General features: G+C 46.4%; 1 protein-coding gene across 1 annotated transcript; it reads left to right on the forward strand.

Moving 5' to 3' along the window:
• The first annotated feature begins 252 nt into the window (after window positions 1-252).
• On the forward strand, window positions 253-22,840 carry Sesn2 (sestrin 2). Its single transcript, XM_003471268.5, has 10 exons — window positions 253-723; window positions 9,900-9,965; window positions 12,492-12,689; window positions 13,399-13,581; window positions 13,675-13,887; window positions 14,719-14,869; window positions 15,341-15,459; window positions 15,987-16,177; window positions 20,120-20,264; window positions 21,003-22,840. The coding sequence occupies exons 1-10, from the start codon at window positions 634-636 to the stop codon at window positions 21,087-21,089; spliced, it is 1,443 nt and encodes a 480-aa protein (XP_003471316.1). The 5' UTR covers window positions 253-633; the 3' UTR covers window positions 21,090-22,840.
• The last annotated feature ends 393 nt before the right edge of the window (window positions 22,841-23,233 follow it).

Consider the following 23,233-nt stretch of genomic DNA (forward strand, 5'->3'; position numbering starts at 1 on the left):
AGCTCTAATGACTCTTCGGGATGTCACTCTCTTCTGGTATTGCCAGCGATATGACTAAAGCCTCTTGCAAAAGTTTGCAGCATTCGTCGGAGGCCGACTACAGCTCCCAGAGTTCCCAGGAGCTTCCCAAAGCCGATTGGCTAAACAGTTGGCTCCAGAGGGAGGTGTAGCCCCTGCCTCCCCGGGAAACAAGCGTCTGATTGGCTGAGCCTCGGGGCTTTTGTGTCCCCGCCCTCCCCCCCCGGGACCGCAGCCGGTTGAGCGGCGCTGCTGGTGTCAGAGCTGAGCGAGCGCTGGCAGTTCCGCGGCGGGGATGCTGAGGAGCGCTGGGTCTGGGAGCAGCGCTGACCACCGCGGACTTCCGAGGCACTCGGAACCGTGAGAACACCCGCATCGCGGCCAATCCCAGGCCTCCGAAGCCATCCACTATTCCAGAAACCAGGCTGGGGAAAGAGTCCAGCTAAACGGCAGTCATCTTTCGGATAGCGAGCGTCCTGGAACCCCGAGAGACACCCCGGAGTTCCAGAAGCTCCAGGGCGGCCCCTAGCCCCGGCTTCCTGCGAGCGTCGGTCCAAGACCCCCTCCTCCGGTGCATAGGTCGTCTGCCCGCCGCGGCTGGGTCCAGCGCACACCATGATCGTTGCGGACCCGGAGTGCCGCTCCGAGCTCAAGGGCTACCTGCCGTTCGCCCGGGGCGGCGTCGGAGACCCGGGGGCCGGAGAGGTAAGCGGTGGCCGAGCGACGCCACACTTCCCGGAGCGTTCGAGCCTCGGGCTGTCCGGAGCTGAATCCGCGCGCCCCCCGGGCGCCGGGAGGGGAGTGAAGCGCGTAAACCCAGACCAGGGTTGCATCAACTGCAGCCTCCGGCCTCTCCTCTTTTCGCCACCCCTCGGCCCCTCCCCCTGCCCCCCATCCCCACCCCCATCCTGGCAACCAGAGCCCTCCCTGGTTCTCCTGGACTCCGGACGAGTGAGTGGGAAGCCTTTTCGGGGCTCTCCGGGCTTCGGGCTCTCGTGGAGAGAGCGTCTTCAAGTCCAGGCAAATCCCAGCCGGAGCGGCCCGACCACTCCTCCTCCCCGCCCCCTGCACAGTTTCCCTTCCTCTCGGCGGAGGCCGGCGGGCCCAGGACTCTTTCTAGGATCGGTCCCCGCTCCAGTCCCTCAGCTTGGGGAAAAGGGCACTTGGGACTGGCCAAAGAAGGTCAACCCCTCCTCCTGCTCTCGCCCGTACCTCCGATTTGGAAGGGGGCGCGGGTGCGGATGCTCTTGGGGTTTGGCTGACTGCCTGGTACGTGATAGCGGCAGCCAAAGCTGGGGGAAGAGAGGGCAACTCTGGCTGTGGCGCGTGAAGCCTCGTTCTGATTGGGCTGCTCCTTATTAAGTGGTCTAGGGTCTTAGAAGTTTTTTTCTCAGGGACTTCCCCCTCCCTACCCCTTACAGAGCCTAGGGGCTTTGCCTGGAAGCAAGAATAAAGACGGACCAATTCAACAACTGTCCTGCCATCCCCATTACAGCAGTGGCTGTGAACATATTTATTGAGCACCTGCTGGATGCCAGGCGCAGGGGTTTGTGTGGTCTCTGGGTCCTCTGAACTAAACCAGCAAAAAAAAAGCATATATACTATACCCCCCGCTTTTTTTTTTTTTTTTTTTTTTTGTCTTTTTCCTTTTTATCGGTACCGGGGATTGAACTCACGACTGCCTGCTTGCAAGACAGGCACTTATGCCACTGAGCTAAATCCCCAGCCCCACTATACCCCCATTTTACAGGATGAGAAAATTGAGGCATAGGAGGGGCTGAGACAGAGCCCTTCCTTCACTGGGTGTCTTTCTTTAGCCTGGGTATCTCTAGGATTTTGGACAGTGCTTGACACAAGAGGGGATTCTGCTTGTTTCTTTAGTTTCCTAGCCTAGATTGTTGTGGAGGTGAGTGTGTTTGGAGGCTGAGTCAGTGGCACGCTAGTGCTAGAGTGTGGCCCAGGGAAAATCTCCATTCTGCTCTGCGCGGTTTCTGGGGGTTTTTGTTACTTGCTTTTCATTATAGTTATTTTTCAGTATTGGGAATTGAATTTAGTGCTTCTCACATGCTAGGCAAGTGCTCTTAACACCTTGCTACATCCTTGGCTCTCATGTTACGTTTCTTTACCATTTCCCACCACAGCTTAGGAGCCCCATATGGAGGAATCCTCACTTTTGCCTTTTCTCATCTGAATCAATTTAGTCTGTTTCTTTATGAAAAAATGGAAATCATGTTATTGAGATACCTTGTCTCACTGGAGTAAAGCACGTGCTGGGTTGGTGTCCCAACCTTCCATTTATTGTGTCACCTCAGCCAAGTGACACAGTTCTTCTCATGGGTATCTCTATGTAACTGTTGGAAGAATTAACTTAGAATACAAGCAAAGGCTGAAACATAGTGCCTGGTTCCTAGTACTACATGAAACATGGTAATGGGAACCAAAATACTAACTACTGTCAGAATATGGTCATCTCCCTTTTCAGGATTCAACCTTTCCTTTTTTTTTTTTTTTTTTTTTTTGTCTTTTTCCTTTTTATTGGTACCGGGGATCGAACTCACGACTGCCTGCTTCCAAGGCAGGCGCTTATGCCGCTGAGCTAAACCTCCAGCCCCAGATTCAACCTTTCTGATCTATTCCCTCCCCTTCTCTGGAACCGGATCTGGAAAGTAGTCTAAGGAGAAGAGTGCCACAGGTAGTGTGGGCAGGCTTCCAGAGACTTAGAGGAAGTCATTTTTCAGTGGAATGGTGGTATGTCTGAGGTATTTCTCCAAATTTTTCTGTAGAAGACCTTGGGAAGTGGAATCCTTGAGATATAGCAGTGTGCCAGACTTACAGAGCCAGGTCCAAGGGAAGGACCTAATGCGTAGGTCATTCATCAATACCTTCAGACAGTTCTGAGGGTTGCCCTCAGTCTGGTACTACTTGTGTGTTTTGAAAGCTGTATTGGGCTCTAGAAGTTCCCCACAAGATGAGTTTCTTTGCACATCTTCTTCCGTTGATCCTGGTCCTCTCCATGGCTGGAGTTTTGGAGCCAATGATGTGAAGCAGTTACTTTGTTCACATAAATTAGGTGTTGCTCCTCAGTCTCTCTTGTCACACTAGGCAAACTCTGCAATTCTCAACCCCAGTACTGTCATCTGCCCCTAAGCAGCGCTTAGCTCACAGTTTTCTCCCTGTCTGGCTTAGTTACTCCTTGTAAATTAAATTATTCTGGCTTTGAGGTCAGACTGGAATTGTGCCTGTCTCTAAAGAAGGGATAAACAATACCTGTTTCCCTTGGGATGACTGTGAGGCTTCAGTGAGATGATATGCAAAGCTGGTTGGATGTGGGGCTGTTCACACTATCCTTCTGGGGTGCGAACCCAGACAAATACCTCAGTTCAGCTACTAGGACTCAGGGAGAAGTATGTGCCCTTTCCTGGTCAACATAGTGATGAAACAAGGGTCTGTAGCTGAGACCCAGGGTTTGCAGATCCAAATATCAAGAACAAAGGTGGAGCTACTCCAAGAGGCCAACCAGATGGTGGACAGAAGCCTGGGGAGCCAAACTAAGCTGGACTCAAATCTCTGGGCCTGCAGCCACTTCCCAAAGCTCTTGTGGTACAGTGTAAAAGCCCTCAGGATACCAGGCATTCCTGAGTTTAAATTGCAGATTAGCCACTGGTCAGCTGGTAGTTCACTTTTAGACCAATAATCTTTCTTTGTTTGCAAATTAGTGTCCCCTTTATCCCCAAACTAATGAAGATTGTATGGAACCTTCCTGCAAGTACCAGACTAATGTCTCCTGGGGCACTTGAATTGGGAGCCAGGCCCTGAACTTTTAAGGCAGTTAGCCTCTTTTTACCAATGGCCTGAAAACCTCCTGTTGAGTGACCTCCCAGAGAGCAGTCTCACTTCATTGTTTCTGCTGGCCTCTTGTCACTGGCCCAGTTGGAATTGTAAAGCACAGCCCTCATTAGGTTCCCCTGCCCCATGTTAGCTGTGTTCCTTGGGCAGGTGACCAGGTCCCTCTGGGTTTCCTTTTTTATCTGTAAAATCCAGGTAGAGTCACGAAGCACATCTTTAACAGGTGTGCTGAATGTGGGCTCACTGGCCATTTAGATTTACAGAGCTGACCTGGTGTGGCGGGGACCTGCAACACAGCTACTCCCAGCAGGAGGTGGAGGCTGAGGCAGGTGGATCACAAATTCAAGACCAATCTGGGCAACATAGGGAGAGTCCAAGACTCCATCTCCAAAAAAATAAATTCAAATAACAGGGAAGTTTTGGTTTTTTTCTTTGTGTTGCACAAAGAAAGTCACATTTCAAATGCTCAGCCTCCGTGACTAGGCGCCATAGTATGTGTTAGACGAGGAGGATGTAAAACATTCCAGCATCACAGAAAGTTCTGTTGGATTTGGCTGTGCAGGACACTGGAGTAACTGGAGAAGTAGAGGTTGAGTCTGTCCTCAAGGTAAGAAGCAGTGATGAACGTTGTGGTTAGAGGCAGTGGGTCCCTGGGCCTGTGGGTAGAGACAAGAAGCAGCTCACTCTTGGTGAACTCCAGGGCCCCCAGGTCTCACCTACTGTTGAGACCCTGAGAAGTGTATACAGGGGAAATAGTTACTGAACTTGAAGAAATCTGATCCAACTCTTCCACTACCTCCTTTCTGGCTGAGTGACCAAAAGTTTGCTAAAGTTTTATCCTTTTTTTTTTTTGTATTTTTACCGGTACCAGGGATCTAGCTCACAACCACAGGCTTGCAAGGCAGGCACTTATGCCGCTGAGCTAAATCCCCAGCCCCTTTTTTTTGTCTTTTTGAGACAGGGTCTCACTGTGCAGTTCAGGCTGGCCTTGAGCTCACTTTGTAGCCTAGGCTGGTCTCGAACTCAGCCTCCTGAGTGCTGGGCGGCTAAAGTTTTATCCTTATCTGTAAAATGGATGGTAGTAGCAGTCTCTTATTTTAAAGTCTAGATGGTGCCTGTGCCTAAGTCAATGCTTAGCCAATGATGACCCTCCTCATCGCTGTTATTTTCCTGTGGATGAACTCACAACCTGACGCTTGATTTTTTGCCCTCAGGGAATGGGGGGAGGGCTGGGCAATGGGATTCCACTCTGTCTGCCTTCCCTGGACTCCCCCTGGTGTCAAGATCAGGGAAGCATCCTGGGTATTAGAGCCATAGATTCTTAGCTCTTGGTCTTGCTTTCAGGGCTTTTCATTCTCTATTTCTCGTGGCTGGAGTACTGGTCCCCTAAGTCTTCAAAGGTCACCTCACCAGTGGCTTTTCTTGTTCACTTACACTGAAATAGTGTACATTCTCCCACCCTGTTATCATTACTTTCATTGCTCTGTTTTGTTCACTTTTTTATGAATTCAAATCCTGTTCATCATGACTTTCTGCACAAGTCCAAAATTATATGAAGGCTGAGACTTTGTCTTTTCACTGTTGTGTTCTTGCTGCCTACAATAGAATCATCGAATTGTTCACCAAATGAACAAATTCTGATTCCACCTGGGAAGCACTTAGCACAATGCCTTATACTTGAAAGTAATCAATAAATAGTGCAAATAATGGTTCTCAGCTCGTGGCTGCTGCATTTTAGTGGGGCCCCACCCCAAACCAACTCAGCATAATTAACAGTCAAACATCAGTAATTCTGAAAACTTTCTAAAAAGGATTCTAATGGACTGGTTGGTTGGAGAAGCTCTTGTTTGAAATAACAGTGAGATTAATGCCAGCTGACTTTTATTAAGTACCTTGGATGATGGAGGTGCAGAGGTTAGCCTTGTAGCACTATGTCATTAAATCCTCAGGAAACCCCAGGGAAATTAGTTACTATTCCTGTTAGTTGATGAGGAAACCGAGACTCATAGCTAACAGACAGCAGGTAGTAGAGCTGTAATCTGAGCCCCAGCAGTTGTGTCAAAAGCCCCTATCTTGCTGGGCTTGGTGGTGCACACCTGTGACCCTAGCATTCTTTGAGGCTGAGGCAAGAGAATCACCTCCAGTTCAAGGCCAGCCTGGGCTACATAGTAAGTTTGAGGCCAGTCTGAACTACATAGCAAGAACCTATCTCAAAAAAGCAAAACAAAGCAAAGGCAAAACCAAACAAAACTACACTGGCTTTGCTGCTGTTGGAAGATGTTGATGGATCTAACCCAACACAAACAGATGCCAGGGTATCCACTGTTACTTTCTATAGCTCCCGGGCAGAATTTGAAGTGAGGTGATCCGAAGGCTGTTCCTGTTCCTCCTTGGTATCTCCAGTGAGCCCAGGACTCTTGTGGTTCCCTACCCCAATTTTGCCTGCCCCAGTATGGTTTTCTGTCTGTCCTCAGATCCACAAAGGGGAGGCAGTTTGGAATCAGCAGTTCTTATCTCCCAGACTGAGCTGCAGGGTTTTTTCTCGTGGGTGAGGGAGGACTGCAGCTGTAAAGGGAGTGTTTCTAGCATTGATGTGGCTACTATGCTGGCCTTGGACCAACCTGGCATGATCACTCCCAGTGCTGCCTGGGCCGAAAGGGGCCTGAACAGTGAGCTCAGCCCACTTTATTCAGAATTAAGGCCTAGTGAATCTAGATTACTTTTCCAGAGCCACACAGCAAGTATGGGGCAGTATATTGGTTACCTGGCACCACAGACTTACAAGTCTCATGGTTGTTTCCTTTGTGAATGTTCAGACACCCCACAAATCTGCCTCTGGAGGCTTTTGGCCAATCTGAAAAAGAAGGTTGCAGTTACAGTTTTTAGTTCCTGGCATACTAAGTCTGGATATTTTTGTTTGTTTGTTGAGACAGGGTCTCTCTACATAGCCCAGGATATTGGTGATCTTTCTGCCTCAGCCTCTTAAAGCTGGAATTAAGACATGCCCATTCATGCCTGGCTTAAGGCAGGATCTTAATGGAAAGGAAGGTTAGGGAACTCTGTCCCTTTCCAGTGAAGGCATGGCTCTGATTTGAGTAAGGTAGCTAGTATAAAAGAGCCTTTCTTTCAAATTAAGTGAATAAATAAAATATCCTTCCTGAACTTCATCTCTAGGACTAGAATAAGCAGGTTTAATGGTTGATTTGTTTGTTTGTTTTTGGTTTTTGCTTGTTTATTTTGAGATAGGGTTTCCCTTTGTACTTCAGGCTGGACCTGAACCCACTATGTGGCCCATGTTGACCTCAAACTCTGAATCTTTGTGCCTCAGCTTCTTGCAACCTGGGAATAAAGGCATGCACCACCATATCCAGCTGAAACAGGTTTAATGTGAACATAATTTTTTTTTTTTTTTTTTTTTTTATTTAAGAGGAATGTGAACATAATTGTTATGGGTTGAATCTAGATGTCCTCTCAAAGTCCTTTATGGTCATATGTGAGGCTTTTCAGAGGTAACTGGATCAGGAATATGTGACACTGGGATTCATTCATAGTGCAATGCCAGGCTTAAGGGTGTGTGTGCTACCTGCCCTAAGGACAGATAGCCTAGGTAAGATATAAGGGACCGAGAGAGGCTTGTGTCTTGCTTGCTCTTGTGGTTGTCTGCCATGAACTGTTAATCCTCTGCAATGCCCCTCTGTTGTGCCGCCCTGCCTTGGAGCCAGTTGAATATGGATTGAAACCTGTACAGACTGTGAGTTGAATTAAACCTTTCCTCCTTTAACCTTGGATGTTGGTTGTTTTTGTCTCAGTAACAACAACAACAAAAAAAACTAAGACAAGGATTCTGGTAGCTTCTAGAGAAATGCAAATACATTTGTGTTGGCACAAATGTTCTCATCAGCCTTGGGCACCTTGCTGTGGTTCCTTCCATGCTGTTTTCATTCACAGAACACAATGAATGACCTGGTCCTTCTCTCCACAAAACTGGGATTAGAGCAATTTAAAACAGGATTAGAGGACAGTATTGGGAGGGAAGGGGATCAGCAATGGAACTCAGGACCTTGGTAAATATACTGAGCTGGGCCTGAGAACAGTATTTTCAGAAGCAAATCATTGTTGTCTTAGGTTAATTTTCTCATTGCTGAGACAAAATGCCTGACACCCACAAGTTAAAAGAAGAAATGTTTGTTTGAATTTACGGTTTGTAGAAATTTCAGTTCACAGTTGTCTGGCTCCAAGCCAGGATAGCACGGCGGAGGAGGGGCATCGCAGAGGAGAAATGGTCCATGGCAAGCAGGCAGGAGACAACACAGGAGCAAGCAGAAGGCAACAAAGCAAAGGAAGTAGCCAAGCAGTTTCTTTCTGTCCCTTTATATTCCATCCAGGCATTCACCTTCCTGGTGGAGCACCCTTAATCCCAGCATCACACGTGCTAATCCAGCCACCTTTGAAACTCCCCACCTATGACCACATGAGGCTCTGGGGGCTTATCTAGATACAGCCATAACAACTGGGAACTGGGGTCACTGAACAGCATCAGGAAAATGTTCCTAGGATTGTAAAGAGATAGCTTTGCAGAGGAAATGACAGTGAGTAGGGGTGGGCTTGGACTGTTCACTTTTTTGGAAGGCTGTGTTGGGGTAGGGGGGATTTGAAGCCAGTTGATCAGATTTACACATCAGAACCTTAACCTGGCTGCTGTGAGGAAGTTGGAGGAGAGGGGGCGTGAGGGCCAGGGAGGCAGGGAGACAACTAGGAGGTTGTGGACAGGGAGGGTCAGAGAAACCGTGATGGGAGGGGAAATGAGGTTCCTTTCTGGGCATCTAATGTACTTGGTTACTGGCTTTAGGAGACAGGTGGCAGGCAGTTCTTACTGGTTTTATGGATTGCTAAGACAGTGGCCTCAGATGTATAACTTGATGTCTATTTCCTTTCTCTGGGTCTTTTCCACCCAGAAATACTGAGACTCCTGGGTTCCTGCCCAGTTCCTGAACATTTTAGCCTAGGATTAGCCCTGACTTGTTCATCAGCCACCGAAGGGGTAGAAATTTCCATGCAGGTTGCACCAGTGGCTCTGTCTATTATGTGGCTTAGGCAGGTTTCAAACTCGCAGTGATCCTCCTACCTCAGTCTCCAGAGCACAGGTGTAGGATTATAGGTGCTTGTCACCATGCCTGGCACCATGTAATACTTAAAACTTGTGTGATTCATTTTGCGTAACATCATAGTTTTAAGGTTGATCCATTTTCCCACACATGAATGAGGTTTATCTTTATGGTCACGTAGTACTTCATTAGGTATAAATATTGCATTTTCTTTACCCGTTCACCTGCTGCTTCCAACATTTAGCTATTAAGAGCTGTGTTGTTGGGGCTGGGGATTTAGCTCAGCGGCATAAGCTCCTGCCTTGCAAGCAGGCGGTCGTGAGTTCGATCCCTGGTACCGATAAAAAACCGAAAAAGGAAAAAAAAAAAAAAGAGCTGTGTTGTTACAGTTGTTACAATACAGTTGCTTATGTATCACTGTGCTATAATGCCTTTAGTTCTTTTGGGAAGATATCTACAAGGGGAATAGCTGGATTGAGTGGAAGTTCTAATTTTAGGGTTTTTTGTTTGTTTGTTTGTTTGTTTGTTTGTTTATGGGGAGGGGATGGGGTTTTTTTTGTTTTTTTGTTTTGGTGCTGTGGATTGAACTCACAACCTGGTGTGTGCCAAGCAGGCACTTACACCGCTAAGCTAAACCCCCTGCCCCTCCGTACTGATTTCTACAGTAGTTATACCACTTTATGACACCCACCAACAGCCAGCAGCATGTATTGTTTGTTGTTGTATCTTTGCTTTTTTTTTTTAATGATAGCCAGTCTTTCTGGAATAAGATGGAATCTCAGTGTTTTTTTTTAATTTGCATATCTCTGATGGCCCAAGATGTTAAAAGACAGAAGCTCATCAGCTCATCAGAGCCCTCAGGGTTGGAGGAGGAGGCTGGAGAGAGATCAGTCCCCTTTATCCTTAACTAACAAGCATGTTTCCTTCTAGGAGCAGAGGGAGAGCCGGCCTCGGCGTGGCCCTCGAGGGCCCAGTGCCTTTATCCCAGTGGAAGAGGTAAGTCTGAAAGAGGTTAAGATGTCTTTGGTTCCAGTAAAAATAGGACACTGGATATTGATGGGAAGAGGGCCTCCTGCTTAAATTGTAGTTCTGTGACTACTCCTTTCCCATTTCTGATTCATTTAACTCACAAAACAGCTCTTTGAAATAGGTACTTTTATTCCTATTTCCCTCAGAAGGAAAAGGCTTAGACAGATAAAATGATAACAGCCAAACTTTTGTGTGTGAGGTTTTTGTTTTTGTTTTTTATTTTTTGGTTTGGTTTGGGTTTTTTTTTGGAGGGGGTCTTTTTTTTCTTTTTTGGTATCAGGAATCGAACTCAGGGCCTCAAATTTGCAAGGAGGCACTGCACTGCTGAGCTACATCTCTGTCCCCTTGTGTTTTGTTTTTGGTTTGTTTGTTTGTTTGTTTGTTTGAGACATCGTCTGCTATGCAGTATGGACTGGCCTTGAATTCAATTATGTAGCCCAGGGTGGCCTCAAACTCAAAGTGATCCACCTCAGTTTCCCAAGCACAGGGCTTACAGGTGTGCACCACCACATCCAGCTTATCCTCTGGTTTTTTGAGACAGGGTCTCACTACATAGTTCAGGCTCACTTTGAACTCATGGTAGACCTCCTGCCTCAGTCTCCTGAAGGCTGAAATTACAGGCATGTGCCACCATGCCTGGATTTTAATAGCCAAACCTTTGATTCCCAGTCCAACCCCTGGTTTTCCTTAATAAAATAGAACTGTCTCTATGCATCTTGTCACCCTTGATTGTACACGTATTATGGAAAAGTTTTCTGGCTTTAAAAGTAATATAGGTTCATTATTTTTAAATTTCTAGTGTTTCAGAAAACTCTGGTCTCTTGTTATTCTGTCCTCTGTGTAGCTCACTACTGTTAATCATTTGCCATGGTTTTTTGGCCTTTTCTTCATACAGGTATTTGTTTTCAGTATAGAAATAAAGTCACAGTTTATTGCTTGTGTTTTGTTTTTTTCACTTACTATTTTAGAGACATCTTTCATTTATAGAGTCAATCAGTTCATTTGTTTATTTACAGCGCTGGGGATTGAACCCAGGCTTTATGTATGTTAGGCAAGCACTCTTCCACTGAGCTACACTGTAGGCTGGCATGCATTCTTGTAACAGCTATCTGCTGGATGACAAAAGCTGTGTAAAGCATTGTTCTAGGAAATAGGGACAGAGAGCAAGACAGGCAAAAGTCTTTGCCATCATGGAACTTTACTCTAGTTAGTGTCCATGGTACTTTCAAAACACATTCACAGAAAGATTTTAAATTGACTGCTCATTTCCTTTGGCCCCTAAGTAGGGAAAAATGTTTTGTTTAGTATCTCTTCCTCTTGTAAATGTGCAGACCAAAATGATTAATGACCTGTTACCAATTTCTAGAGTCCCTGTTTTTTGTGTTTTTAGGTTCCCTGTTTTCCCTTGTTCTTCATAAATGTAAGATAAACGCCCACTGATTATTTATATCAGTATCCCAAAATTTTAAGCTCACATATTATTCTCATAGTATTTTTTTCTTTTTTTTTTTTGCGGTTTTACATAACTCCTTACTTATAATAAAGGAAAGAAACAGGACTTAGATTTGAACCCTGGTTCTGTCATTTAACATGTCTGTGTCCTTAACAAGGAACAATATCAGCATGGTTTCCTCATCTGTCAGTGGGGAAAGGAATAGTAACCTTATAGGATGTTTGGAAGATTTAATAAAAACCCTTGGGAAATGTGAACCATTTTTTGCATTTGGCTTTAATGGGTGTGTGCATTTACCATGGTAGAATAGAAGCTCCATGAATGATCAAGAACGTGTATTCTTTTCTTTTACATACATGCTAATTATGGAATTACATACATGCTAAGCACACTACTCTACCATTGAGCTATAACCTCAGCTCCCAGAACCTCTAATTTGAGTTGCTGTGTCTGAGTTTTCCTATTTAAAAATGGAAAAGGAGCTAGGGATTCTATCACTGCCAGAAACATAACTAAATAGAAAGGAGAAAATAGTACTCCGTTCTCATAGTTGTTGTGAGGATGGGTTTATTTTCTTTTTTTTTTTTTTTTTTTTTTTTTTTTGTCTTTTTCGTTTTTATCGGTACCAGGGATCGAACTCACGACTGCCTGCTTACAAGGCAGGTGCTTATGCCGCTGAGCTAAATCCCCAGCCCCGGATGGGTTTATTTTCACTGAGGATCAAACGTAGGGACCGATGCATCCGAGACAATAGCTCTGGTACTTACCCAGTTTCCGTAAGAATCACATGAGTTGATGTACAGAAATTACTTGAACAATGCTTGGCTCAAAGTATTCTATAAATATTGACTAGTATTATGTAATAAGACACCTGGTAAGATTTTGTTTAATCACTTAATGAACTATCTTTTCCTCTCCATTCTTCTCTTTTTGGACATGGTAGTGATCTTTACCCTTCTGCTTTTATACCCGCCACAGAAGACACTGGTCTCTGCTAGTGGGAATGGACAGGAGGTGACCCACTCTCCTGTGCTTGGCAGGTCCTTCGGGAGGGGGCTGAGAGCCTGGAGCAGCACCTGGGGCTGGAAGCGCTGATGTCCTCGGGGAGGGTAGACAACCTGGCAGTGGTGATGGGCCTGCACCCGGACTATCTTAGCAGCTTTTGGCGTCTGCATTACCTGTTGCTGCACACAGATGGGCCCCTGGCCAGCTCGTGGCGCCACTACATTGCCATCATGGTGAGTCCGTCTGCACCTGACCCTTGGAGGGATGGCTCTATGGGGGTTCTGTCCTTGGATCTCTTTGCTTGGGGCTTCCTGAATTGATTTCATAGATGAAGCAGAAGGGCCTAGCTTTGAGCTGGATGTGGTGGCACATGCCTATAACCTCAGCAGTTGGGAAGCTGAGGCAGGAAGATCGCAAGTTCAAGGTCAGCCAGGGTGACACGGCAAGTTCAAGGCCAGCCTGAACTGCATAGTGATATCCTATCTCAAGAAAAAAAGAAAAGAAAAGAAAGGTCTAGCTTTATCTGACTGTCCATAGAATTTTCATTTTGAAGAGAGACATCATTAGTGCCTACTTTAAAGATTAGGAAATTCAGCCAGGCATGGTGGCTCATGCTTGTAATCCCAGCACTCGGGAGGCTGAGGTGGGAGGATCGTTGTGAGTTCGATACCAGCCTGGGCTACAAAGTGAGCTGAAAGCCAGCCTGAACTGCAGAGCGAGACCCATCTCAAAAAAGACAAAAAAAAAAAAAGATTAAGAAATTGAGTGGCAAAGGAGTTAGACGAATTATAAAACTGGTAGAAAAGCTTAAGTTTAAAAAGCCTAGCTTTTCTGCCTCCTAGCAACAGTAAGTCCTAAGATACAACTCCCTCCAAGGGGTCTCACCCTGAATGAGGCATAGAAAGAGGAGAGTGACTCAGGCTCTGACATCCCCCTCCACAGGCTGCTGCCCGCCACCAGTGTTCTTACCTGGTGGGATCCCACATGACTGAGTTTCTGCAGACTGGTGGTGACCCTGAGTGGCTGCTGGGCCTCCATCGGGCCCCTGAGAAGCTGCGGAAACTCAGTGAGATCAACAAGTTGCTGGCGCATCGGCCGTGGCTGATTACCAAGGAACACATCCAGGTGCAGTAGATGGAGGCGGGTCCCTAAGGAAACCCCAGGACTTGGCTGAGACAGGGCAGACACTGAGCAGGTCTGACCTTCTGTATTCCGCAGGCCTTGCTGAAGACGGGCGAGCACAGCTGGTCCCTGGCTGAACTCATCCAAGCCCTGGTCCTGCTCACCCACTGCCATTCACTGGCCTCCTTTGTGTTTGGCTGTGGCATCCTTCCAGAGGGAGACTCAGAGGGCAGCCCTGCCCCCCAGGCACCATCTCCCCCTAGTGAGCAAAGCAGCCCCCCTAGTGGGGATCCACTGAACAACTCTAGGGTAAGTCACTGTGACCCTGGGTCTTGGGGAGAAAAGCTGGTATGATCTCCAGCCCTTAAGTTAAAGCCACTGTTTCCATATCTCTTCAGTCTGAGAGGCCACAAAAATGTTATGTGACTGTGAAGCTCAGTTTCCTCATCTGTTGAGTGGGAATAAAGACTGTACCCACCTTGGGTTGTGAAACATATTGACAGTTTTGGGCTGTGCAAAGAGCTCCATGGTAGAGTACTTGCCTACTATGAATGAGGTCCTGAGTTCGATCCCTATTACCACAGGAAAAATTTAAAAATACAAGTAATTTAAAAGTTACTGCAACGAGCTGGGTGTAATAGTGCACTCTTGTTTTTGTTTTGTTTTTTGTCTTTTCCTTTTTACCGGTACCAGGGATCGAACTCACGACTGCCTGCTTGCAAGGCAGGCGCTTATGCCGCTGAGCTAAATCCCCAGCCCCAATAGTGCACTCTTGTAATCCCATCACTCAGGAGGCTAAGGCAAGAGGATCATTACAAGTTCAAGACCAGTCTGGGCTACAAAGTGAGTCCAAAGCCACCCTGAACTGCACAGTGAGACCCTGTCTCAAAAAGATAAGAATAAAAAAGTTACCTGTAAGGAAAGTTGATCTAAGAAAAGACATGTGTGTCTTCGGTAGCCTGCAGCCCTTCTGTAGTTCACAGACCATGTAAACTGTATAGCACTATAGCTGGTTCCCAGGCTGCCCTGGGTCCTCCTGTGTGATCATTCAGGAAGGCCTGCTATCTGGGAAGGCCGAGGTGGAGTTTCCTGTGGGGAAAGGAAGAGGAAAACATGGTGAGCACTGGGTCCCTCCTGCAGGGCTTCGAGGCCGCCCGTGACGTGGAAGCTCTGATGGAACGCATGAGGCAGCTGCAGGACAGCCTGCTGCGGGACGAGGGAGCCTCTCAGGAGGAAATGGAGAGCCGCTTTGAGCTGGAGAAGTCCGAGAGCCTGCTGGTGACCCCCTCAGGTACAGGTTCCCGAGACTGTCCCCTTCTTAGCCATTTCTGTGAGGAACAGACAACTCCACACGTCATGCCTTAGAAGCAGCCTCTCAGCCGCCCTTCTCAGAGGTTCTGAGGCCTGTTAGCCTTTCTGGCTGTGTGACCACTGTAGTCACTTCCTGCCTCGGGGCCTCAGGATTGACATGATGAAGGGTAAATGAGCAAAATGTTTTAACACAAACCCTGGTCTAAAGTGACAGCTGCATAGAACTGTCACTATTACTATTTCTGGGGCCTTGCCTCCTGGGCCTATGTCTGGACCCACCTCCTCCTCAGCCCTGACTCTAGCCAAAGTCCTGCTCTTTCCCACTGCAGCAAGGGGTTCTCTCTACCCTTTTCTCTGTCCCTCCTTGCCCCCCATTTGATGATAAATCAGAAGCGAATCCCTGTGTGTCCATGCCTTGTGCTCACTATGACCTCTCTGACATGTTCCTCAGCTGACATACTGGAGCCTGCTCCACACCCAGACATGCTGTGCTTTGTAGAAGACCCTACTTTTGGGTATGAGGACTTCACCCGGCGAGGGGCTCAAGCACCCCCCACCTTCCGTGCCCAGGTAAGAGTCTCCCCATTGGTCTAGGCCATTGCTCTAGATTTACAGAGAAGCGGGGGACAGATAGTTTGAGTGATTAGGGTACCTTCTTGCAAAACTACATGATGGTACCGAGGGCCCCATGGATCTAGAAGGGACCCATTTATGTCCCAAGCTTGTAGTCCTGATTGTAGGAAGAAAGTCACCACTGAAGTACATACTTGTAGCTTTCTCAGGTTTGGTGTTTTATATTTGTTGTTTAGAGTCAGGTGTGATGGTGCACACCTGTAATCTCAGCACTTGGGAAACTGAAGCAGGAGGATTGACATGAATTCAAGACCAGCCTGGGCTACATAATGAGTTCAAAGCCAGCCTGGACTACATACACAATGAGACCTTGCCTCAAAAAGCCAAAACAACAACAAATCATAGTGTAGGGCGGGAACATTGTGGAAAGCCAGGGCTTGCTCTAAAGGTACAGAGGAGGGGGTCTCTCTGGCTAGCCTCAGGCACCAAGGTCTCACACACTGACCTCTTTGCATGTGCCTCAGGACTATACTTGGGAAGATCATGGCTACTCCTTGATCCAGCGGCTCTATCCTGAGGGTGGGCAGCTGCTAGATGAGAAGTTCCAGGCTGCCTATAGCCTCACCTACAACACCATCGCCATGCACAGTGGCGTGGACACCTCCGTGCTCCGCAGGGCCATCTGGAACTATATCCACTGTGTCTTTGGCATCAGGTGAGCGCGGGTTTCCTTGGTGAGGGTGTATGTGCACCACAAATCCTACTGTCAGCTCACTATTATTTTATTGTTGTTATTTCTTTTTTATTGCCTATACTATTTTTCTTTTTTTTTTTTTGTCTTTTTCCTTTTTATTGGTACCGGGGATCGAACTCACGACTGCCTGCTTGCAAGGCAGGTTCTTATGCCGCTGAGCTAAACCTCCAGCCCCTACCCATACTATTTTTCAAAGCACCTGTACTTTGTTAATATAAAAATTAGTAAGAGTCTTCCTTGTTTGAAACTCTTAACCCTACTCTGAAATAACTATGGTTGTGTGTGTGTGTGTGTGTGTGTGTGTGTGTGTGTGTGTGAGTATAAACATACCTAGAGGCACATCTATACATAATTATGTACATACACAATATACATGGCAGTGTATAGAGTTTATATTTCTTTTTTTTTTTTTTTTTTTTGTCTTTTTCGTTTTTATCGGTACCAGGGATCAAACTCATGACCGCACACTTGCAAGGAAGGCGCTTATGCCGCTGAGCTAAATCCCCAGGCCCCTATATTTCTATTTCAAATAGCAGATTTTCTCTCATGGTGAATAAGGTCAACATAGTACCCAGCTTTAGGGTACCTTAAACAGTACCATAGCCATTCAGTGAAATATAATGCAGCCATTAAAGGCTGGGGATGTAACTCAGTGGTATAGTATTTCCTAGCATGTGTAAGGCTCTGGGTTTTAACACCAGCACTGCAGAGAAGGGGCGGGGGAGAGAGTCTCTTTATTTTGCTATGGAAAGCATTCAGAATATATTGAGAAAAGAGTGTTACCAACCACAATCTTCTTTTGGTTCCTCTTTCTTTCTTTCTTCCTCTTTTTTTTTTTATTTGTGTGGGGGGGGGGCGTTGATTTTGTTTTGGGGGGGTTTTTTTGGTCCTGGAAATCGAACTCAGAACCTTGTGTTTGCCAGGCAAGTATTGTGCCGCTGAGGTATACCACCGGCCCTGTGTGTGTGTTTTTGTTTTGGCTTTTACTTTTTGTTTTTGCTCTTGCTTTTTAAGAGAGAAAGTGTCTCTCTGTAGTCCAGGCTGACCTCAAACTCAGCAATTCTTCTGCCTCAGCCTCCGGAGTATTGGGATTATAGGTGTGCATCACCAGCCTTCTGTTGTTTTTTGACTAAATGTGCGTGCATGGAAAATATGTTGCAGGCTATACACTAAAATGTTTAATAGAAGTTGTCCATATACTATAATATGATACTTGACGTTTTAATCTTGTGCTTATTAAGTCTTTCTGATTTTTTAGAATTGTGCTAAGGGTCAGACTCAGGGCCTTGAGATTTAAAAGCCTTTTCTTTTTCCTCCTTTTCTTCTTCTCCTCCTCCTTCTGCCTCTTTTTTTTTTTTTTTTTTTCTTTTTTATCAGTACCAGGGATCGAACTCACGACTGCACACTTGCAAGGCAGGCGCTTGTGCCGCTGAGCTAAATCCCCAGCCCCTTCTTATTTTGTTATTATTATTATTATGTAGCATGGAACTGGGGATTGAAATATATCCTCAGTCCTTCTTATTTTATAATTTGAAATTGGATGTCACTAAGTTACCCAGGTTGGACTCAGCTTTCTCAGCTTCCCAAAATGCTGAGATTACAGACACATGTGTCATCCCACCTAGTATCTTTTGTTTTTGCAGGGTAGGTTGTTGTTTAATTGGTAAGATCATATTGGATATATTCTGTGATTTGGATTTGTCACATAATAATGTATGAGCTACATTTCTTATCAGTGTGATAGCTCGTTTAATGCTTCTAAGCAAATATGTAGTATTCTGTTATAGCTATATTATAATCATTTAACTTTTTTTCTTCGTGAGACAGTCTTGCTATGTAGTTTAGGCTGGCCTTGAACTCACTATGTAGACCAGGTTGGTCTCATAATGAGATGATCCTCCTGCCTCAACCTCGTAGGTGCTAGGATTATAAGCATGTACCACAGTGCCTGGCTATAATTATTTTAATATTTCCCTATACTGTTGGCTGTTTGGATACTTTGCAGTTTTCCGCTCTTAGAAACACTATATACATTGATTAGTCTTATATATAAGTTCTCAAAGCTGCATGTGGTAGTGCACACCTGTAATCTCAACACTCTAGAGGCTGAAGTGGGAGGATTGGTTTGAGTCCAATGTCAGCCCTAGGCTACATAAGAAGTTCAAGGCCAGTCTGAACTACCTAGCAAAAGCCTGTCTCAAAAAACAACAACAGCAAAATAAGTTCTTGTAGATAATCTTAAATGTAAAATTACTTGTGAAAGAATTATTTTAATTCTTAAAAATCTCACTTTGATAACTGTCAAAATTCAAGTAATTAAGGCAAAAAATAATTTACCCAAATTCTGATACACCACCATAACATTCATATCCTGAGATGTTTTTTGGGATTTGTTTTTGTTTTTGTTTTTTTTATTTTTTATTCTTTTGTCTTTTTTGAGACGGGGTCTTACTATGGAGTTCAGGCTGGCCTTGAGCTCACTTTGTAGCCCAGGCTGGTCTCGAACTCACAAGGATCCTCCCACCCAGCCTCCCGATGGGATTACAGGCATGAGCCACCATGCCCGGCTTCCTGAGATGTTTTTCTCCTTTACTTTTTTCTTATGTGTCCTTTTTTTTTTTTTTTTTTAATAGTTGAAATTGTCATAATTATTTCATTTTAAAAATATATTGAAAAATATGTTGGCTGTCTATAAAAGAAGCAAATATGTTTAGCAAACAGAGTTGGAGTTGTGGCTCAGCAGTAGAGTGCTCGCTTAGATTAGCATGCCAGGAGGTTTGGATTCAGCCTCCAGCTTCACTGCAGAGAAAGTGAGGGAGAAAGGAGAAAGAGACATAGACAACAGAAAAAAGAAAGAACCTGGAAGCCATCTGTAAGGACTGAGGATATAGTTCAGTTGTTCCTGCCTCCAGTAAAAATCAAAACATCAAAAAATGAAAATGCCACAACCGGCGCTTAACTGTCAGACATTTGCTTCCTGACTTTTTTCTGTGTGCCAACAGCCAAAGTATACAGAGTTTCACCAAAAGATCTGTTGCCATTTTCTTGCTTGTTCATGTGCTTATTTTACTAAAAACATGAGTGAGGGTAGTGAGCATGGTCATTCCGTTTAACAGTCTATACCATTTACCAGTTTATACCAGTGATCATTGTAGAGTTCCAACTCAGGGTACCAAAGTGACATCTGAGAGTGTGTGACAAGCTAGTCCCAGGTTAGGCTTCTTCACTCATCTACCTGGCCCTTCCCCTCTCCCCGCTGTCCACTACCAGTTATGTGCTGATATGAACTCCAGTTTGTACCCTCATCTGTGAAGATGTATTCAAAGCTCACCAGATTGGCATGCAACAAAGAATTTTCCAGACTGGTCATCATTGATTTGCTTTTTGACCTTAAACAAATTAATTGCCTTCTCCAGGGATAGACCACAGTACTAGTTCCTCTTTGCCTTATCATCTTCTCTAAGGCAAATATACACTGACCTTTAGTGTAAAGTAGCAAATAAGCCCTGGAGCTCTGCAGGCCTGGGTTTGAAACCTATTCCCTGCTGTGTGACCCAGAGCAAATAATTTCACTTTCTGAATTTCAATTACCTCATCTGTAAAGTGGGCTGATGAGTACAGTGTTTGAGATGCAGAGCTGTATACCAGGGTAGAGAGGACGTTGAGGACACATCCACATGACACATAATTGATGGGGGAACAGCAGGCTCATTCCCTAGATGTCCTTAGGATGTCTCCTACAATTCTGCTGGCCTGGAATACATATCAGCTGTTTTGCTAAGAGGAACTAGGCTTTGTATTGCCTCCCACCTTCTGTTTGTTCTTTTGCAGGGGTGGGGGTAGGGAGAGTTGCTGCTTCCAGGAGCAAAGCGTAAGTAATGCTGTGGGGGTCTTTTCATCCAGGTATGATGACTATGACTACGGGGAGGTGAATCAGCTCCTGGAGCGGAACCTCAAAGTCTATATAAAGACTGTGGCCTGCTACCCAGAGAAGACCACCCGGAGAATGTACAACCTCTTTTGGAGGCACTTCCGCCACTCAGAGAAGGTAGCACCCTCAGGGGGAGGACCAGGATGGAAGTAAACAGGCTCAGCTAGTAGAGAGGAAAGGGGCAGGACCCAGAATGTGTCCAGCCAGGAGGGATAGCTGGACCTATTGTCCTGAGTTTAAGTCCTGCTCTACTGTGTGATTTCAGAAGCCATTTACTCACCTGGGAAGTGGGTCTGTGGGTCTTTTTTTTTTTTGTCTTTTTTAAAAATTTTTTTATCGGTACCAGGGATCGAACTCACGACCGCCTGCTTGCAAGGCAGGTGCTTATGCTGCTGAGCTAAATCCCCAGCCCCCTGGACTGTGGGTCTTTGCTTCCTATGAGCTCTTCAGTGGTAGCCTACTGGAGCAAGGTTCAAATTATAACACCACCACGTCATAGCATTGTGACTTTGGGCAAGTCACTTTGCTTCTCTGAGCTTTTCTGCTTTCTAGTGAGAGTAAACACTCCCTGCACTTTAAGGTTGTTGGAAGGATAAAATTAGAAAATGTATGTAAACCACTGATCCTGTGTAGGTGCCAGGTAGTGCTCACTCTTGTTTTAACTCTGGGGTGGAAAGACAAGGCATGATGGGGAAGAATGTGCTAGAAATTCTTCAGCATCTATTACACCAAACTGCTCTTCAAAGGTCAGAGCATTTATGTGGGAATAGGAAGGCTGAGCTGAGGGATCAGAGGTCATAGCAATCTGAGAGGGCTGCAAAACTCTTGTCAACAGCCCCCTGGTCTGTGTCCCAGGTCCACGTGAATTTGCTGCTCCTGGAAGCCCGCATGCAAGCTGCCTTGCTCTATGCCCTCCGTGCCATCACCCGCTACATGACCTGACTCCCTCCACGCAGGACCCACACCCGGAGCAGCTGAGCCTGGGGGCACCCTCCTCCCTGCAAGGACTTTTCTCTGTCCGGAGACAGACCCAGGACCCTTTCTGCCCCACGCCTGTGCATCCCATCATGGGGATGGGCTTGTGTGATGTGCAGCCCCCGAGTCACACCCTCCTCTTGTCTCTGGAATGGACCAAATCGTTGCACTGACTGACTCTGGAATCTGACCTCTCCTCATGGAACCTAGAAGAGGGCTAGGAGATCCTAGGTGCCATAGCCTTCCTCCTTCCCATGAGGCAGAGGGCACTAGAAAGAGGGGAATGGGCTACGCTGGGACTTTGGCCAGCAGGCCAAACACCAGGCACCAAGAGTGCCCTGGCCCTCCTGGACTGGAAAGTCCTTGGCTGGCCTCTGCAGTAGAGGGGCAAAGAGCTCCAGGGACCAGCACTCCAGGCAGCTTTGCCTTCCCTCCCACTCATTCCCATATTTCATTACCTCCCACCTGCCATTCACCCATCAATGTGAAAGTTGAGGTCACAGCTGGTCTGTGTGCCCAGTCTATCAAAAGCCTTTTCTATTGGGCAGCCTCAAGACCCCCTGTTCTGTGGTTGTCCAAGTCTTACTTCATACAGGGCTTTACCTCTTCACCCCTGTAACCCTTTCTCCCACAGTAAGAGACCCCTGGAGAAGGGCCAAACACATCCAAAGAACAGACTATCTCTAGAGGAGGATCCTCTGTTGGCCACTTTGCCATCTGAAGGAGGAGGGTGTATTCGAAGATAACTGATCTGTACTTGGGTCCTCTGTGGTTGAGATCAGACCTCTTCAGGGCTTCACCTTTGAAACCCGGTCAATGTCTGCAAGGAACAGAGGGAGGTTCTGTTCTCCCCAGGCTGCAGAGGTCAGTGCCCCTGCCTTCTCCCCAGGGGCCCTGCCAAGGACTTTTGCCAAAAAGTCGAGCCTTTCTAGGTAATTGACATGGCACCAGAGCCCAGTAAGGGAGGCTAACACCAGGCCCCTGCCACCGATTGAATGGCTGTAACCATATGTAACCATGTTGCCAAACCATTTTGACCACCCTCGTTGCATTATTGAGGGGTGATACTGAGTTTCCCAGTATCCAGTGCTTCATTCTGGGATCTCAGGTCAACAGCAGAGTGATTTTCTTACAAAATCCTGAAGGCATCTGGAGCACACACACACACACACACACACACACCCTGCCACAGTCAATCTCCTGGCTGCCTTCCAAGAACTTCACCTTTGTCCTAGGATCTGTCCCCACTCCTGGAATTCAGGTGTATTTGCTTGGCAACAGAAATAGCTATAAGAATGATCCCAAGCACTTTCTGCAGCAAACAACTGTGAATCGCAACCTCTCTTGCCCTTCTAGCAGCAGATGCCTCCTCCCGGGCCAATCTGGAGGTGCCTGGGAAAGTCAGGGGTACAATGCTGCTGTTCTCACCTCCCTCCCTGGGTGGCAGGAAAGGAACCTGGCCATTGTGCCACATTTCATACCCATGCAAGCATGGGGAAGCGACTGGCAACCCCCTAGGCATAAAAGCCCTCCCCGTGAAGAAGATTGGCAGGAGGGGAGGGGTCACAGCATGGGGGTTTGAGTTCCAGAGGGGACATAATGACGGAATGTGTCCCCTGGGTGGGTAGGAAGGGGTATCCAGTGTTCAAGTTGACCTTTGACCTCACTACTGGTTGTATATGATGAGAAATAAAAGTTCACTAAGGTTTTGTTTTGTATCTCTTGCTAGTGGACTATTTTTTCAATTTCCTGAAGGTCAAGGTTTACCTCCTAGCACAAGTAGGGAACTGTGATTGCATCATGGATTGGACCTGATAGCCCCTGCCCTGCCAGGTGCTTGTGCTTGGTGATTGCAGGGTTGAAATTGTGAGCATTGAAAATTTGCTTCTGTCCCTTGGGTGCCCGGCCTTGCCACCCATCTGTTGGCACTGTGGAGTAATAATGATCTTGTTATTCTGACAAAGCTCTGGGCTGGCCATTTCTGTGAATCCGCAGTAATTCTGCAAGAAAATTAAGATGGGTGAAATGACATTGCTGAGGCTACATGACAGCTCATTGGTGGAGCCAGGTTTTCAGCCGAGGCCTGTTTGACCCTGAGCCTGACATCACAC

Source organism: Cavia porcellus, unplaced genomic scaffold (genome assembly GCF_034190915.1).
Source record: "Cavia porcellus strain 051 isolate PalLab524CR breed Dunkin Hartley unplaced genomic scaffold, mCavPor4.1 scaffold_25, whole genome shotgun sequence".
Taxonomy (NCBI): Eukaryota; Metazoa; Chordata; class Mammalia; order Rodentia; family Caviidae; genus Cavia; species Cavia porcellus.

Coding starts and splice junctions, on each gene's coding strand:
- Sesn2 (XM_003471268.5), top strand. CDS start 634: ATGATCGTTGCGGACCCGGAGTGCCGCTCCGAGCTCAAGGGCTACCTG. Junction 13,582..13,674: donor TTACCAAGGAACACATCCAG/GTGCAGTAGATG, acceptor TGTATTCCGCAG/GCCTTGCTGAAGACGGGCGA. Junction 15,460..15,986: donor CCCCCACCTTCCGTGCCCAG/GTAAGAGTCTCC, acceptor CATGTGCCTCAG/GACTATACTTGGGAAGATCA.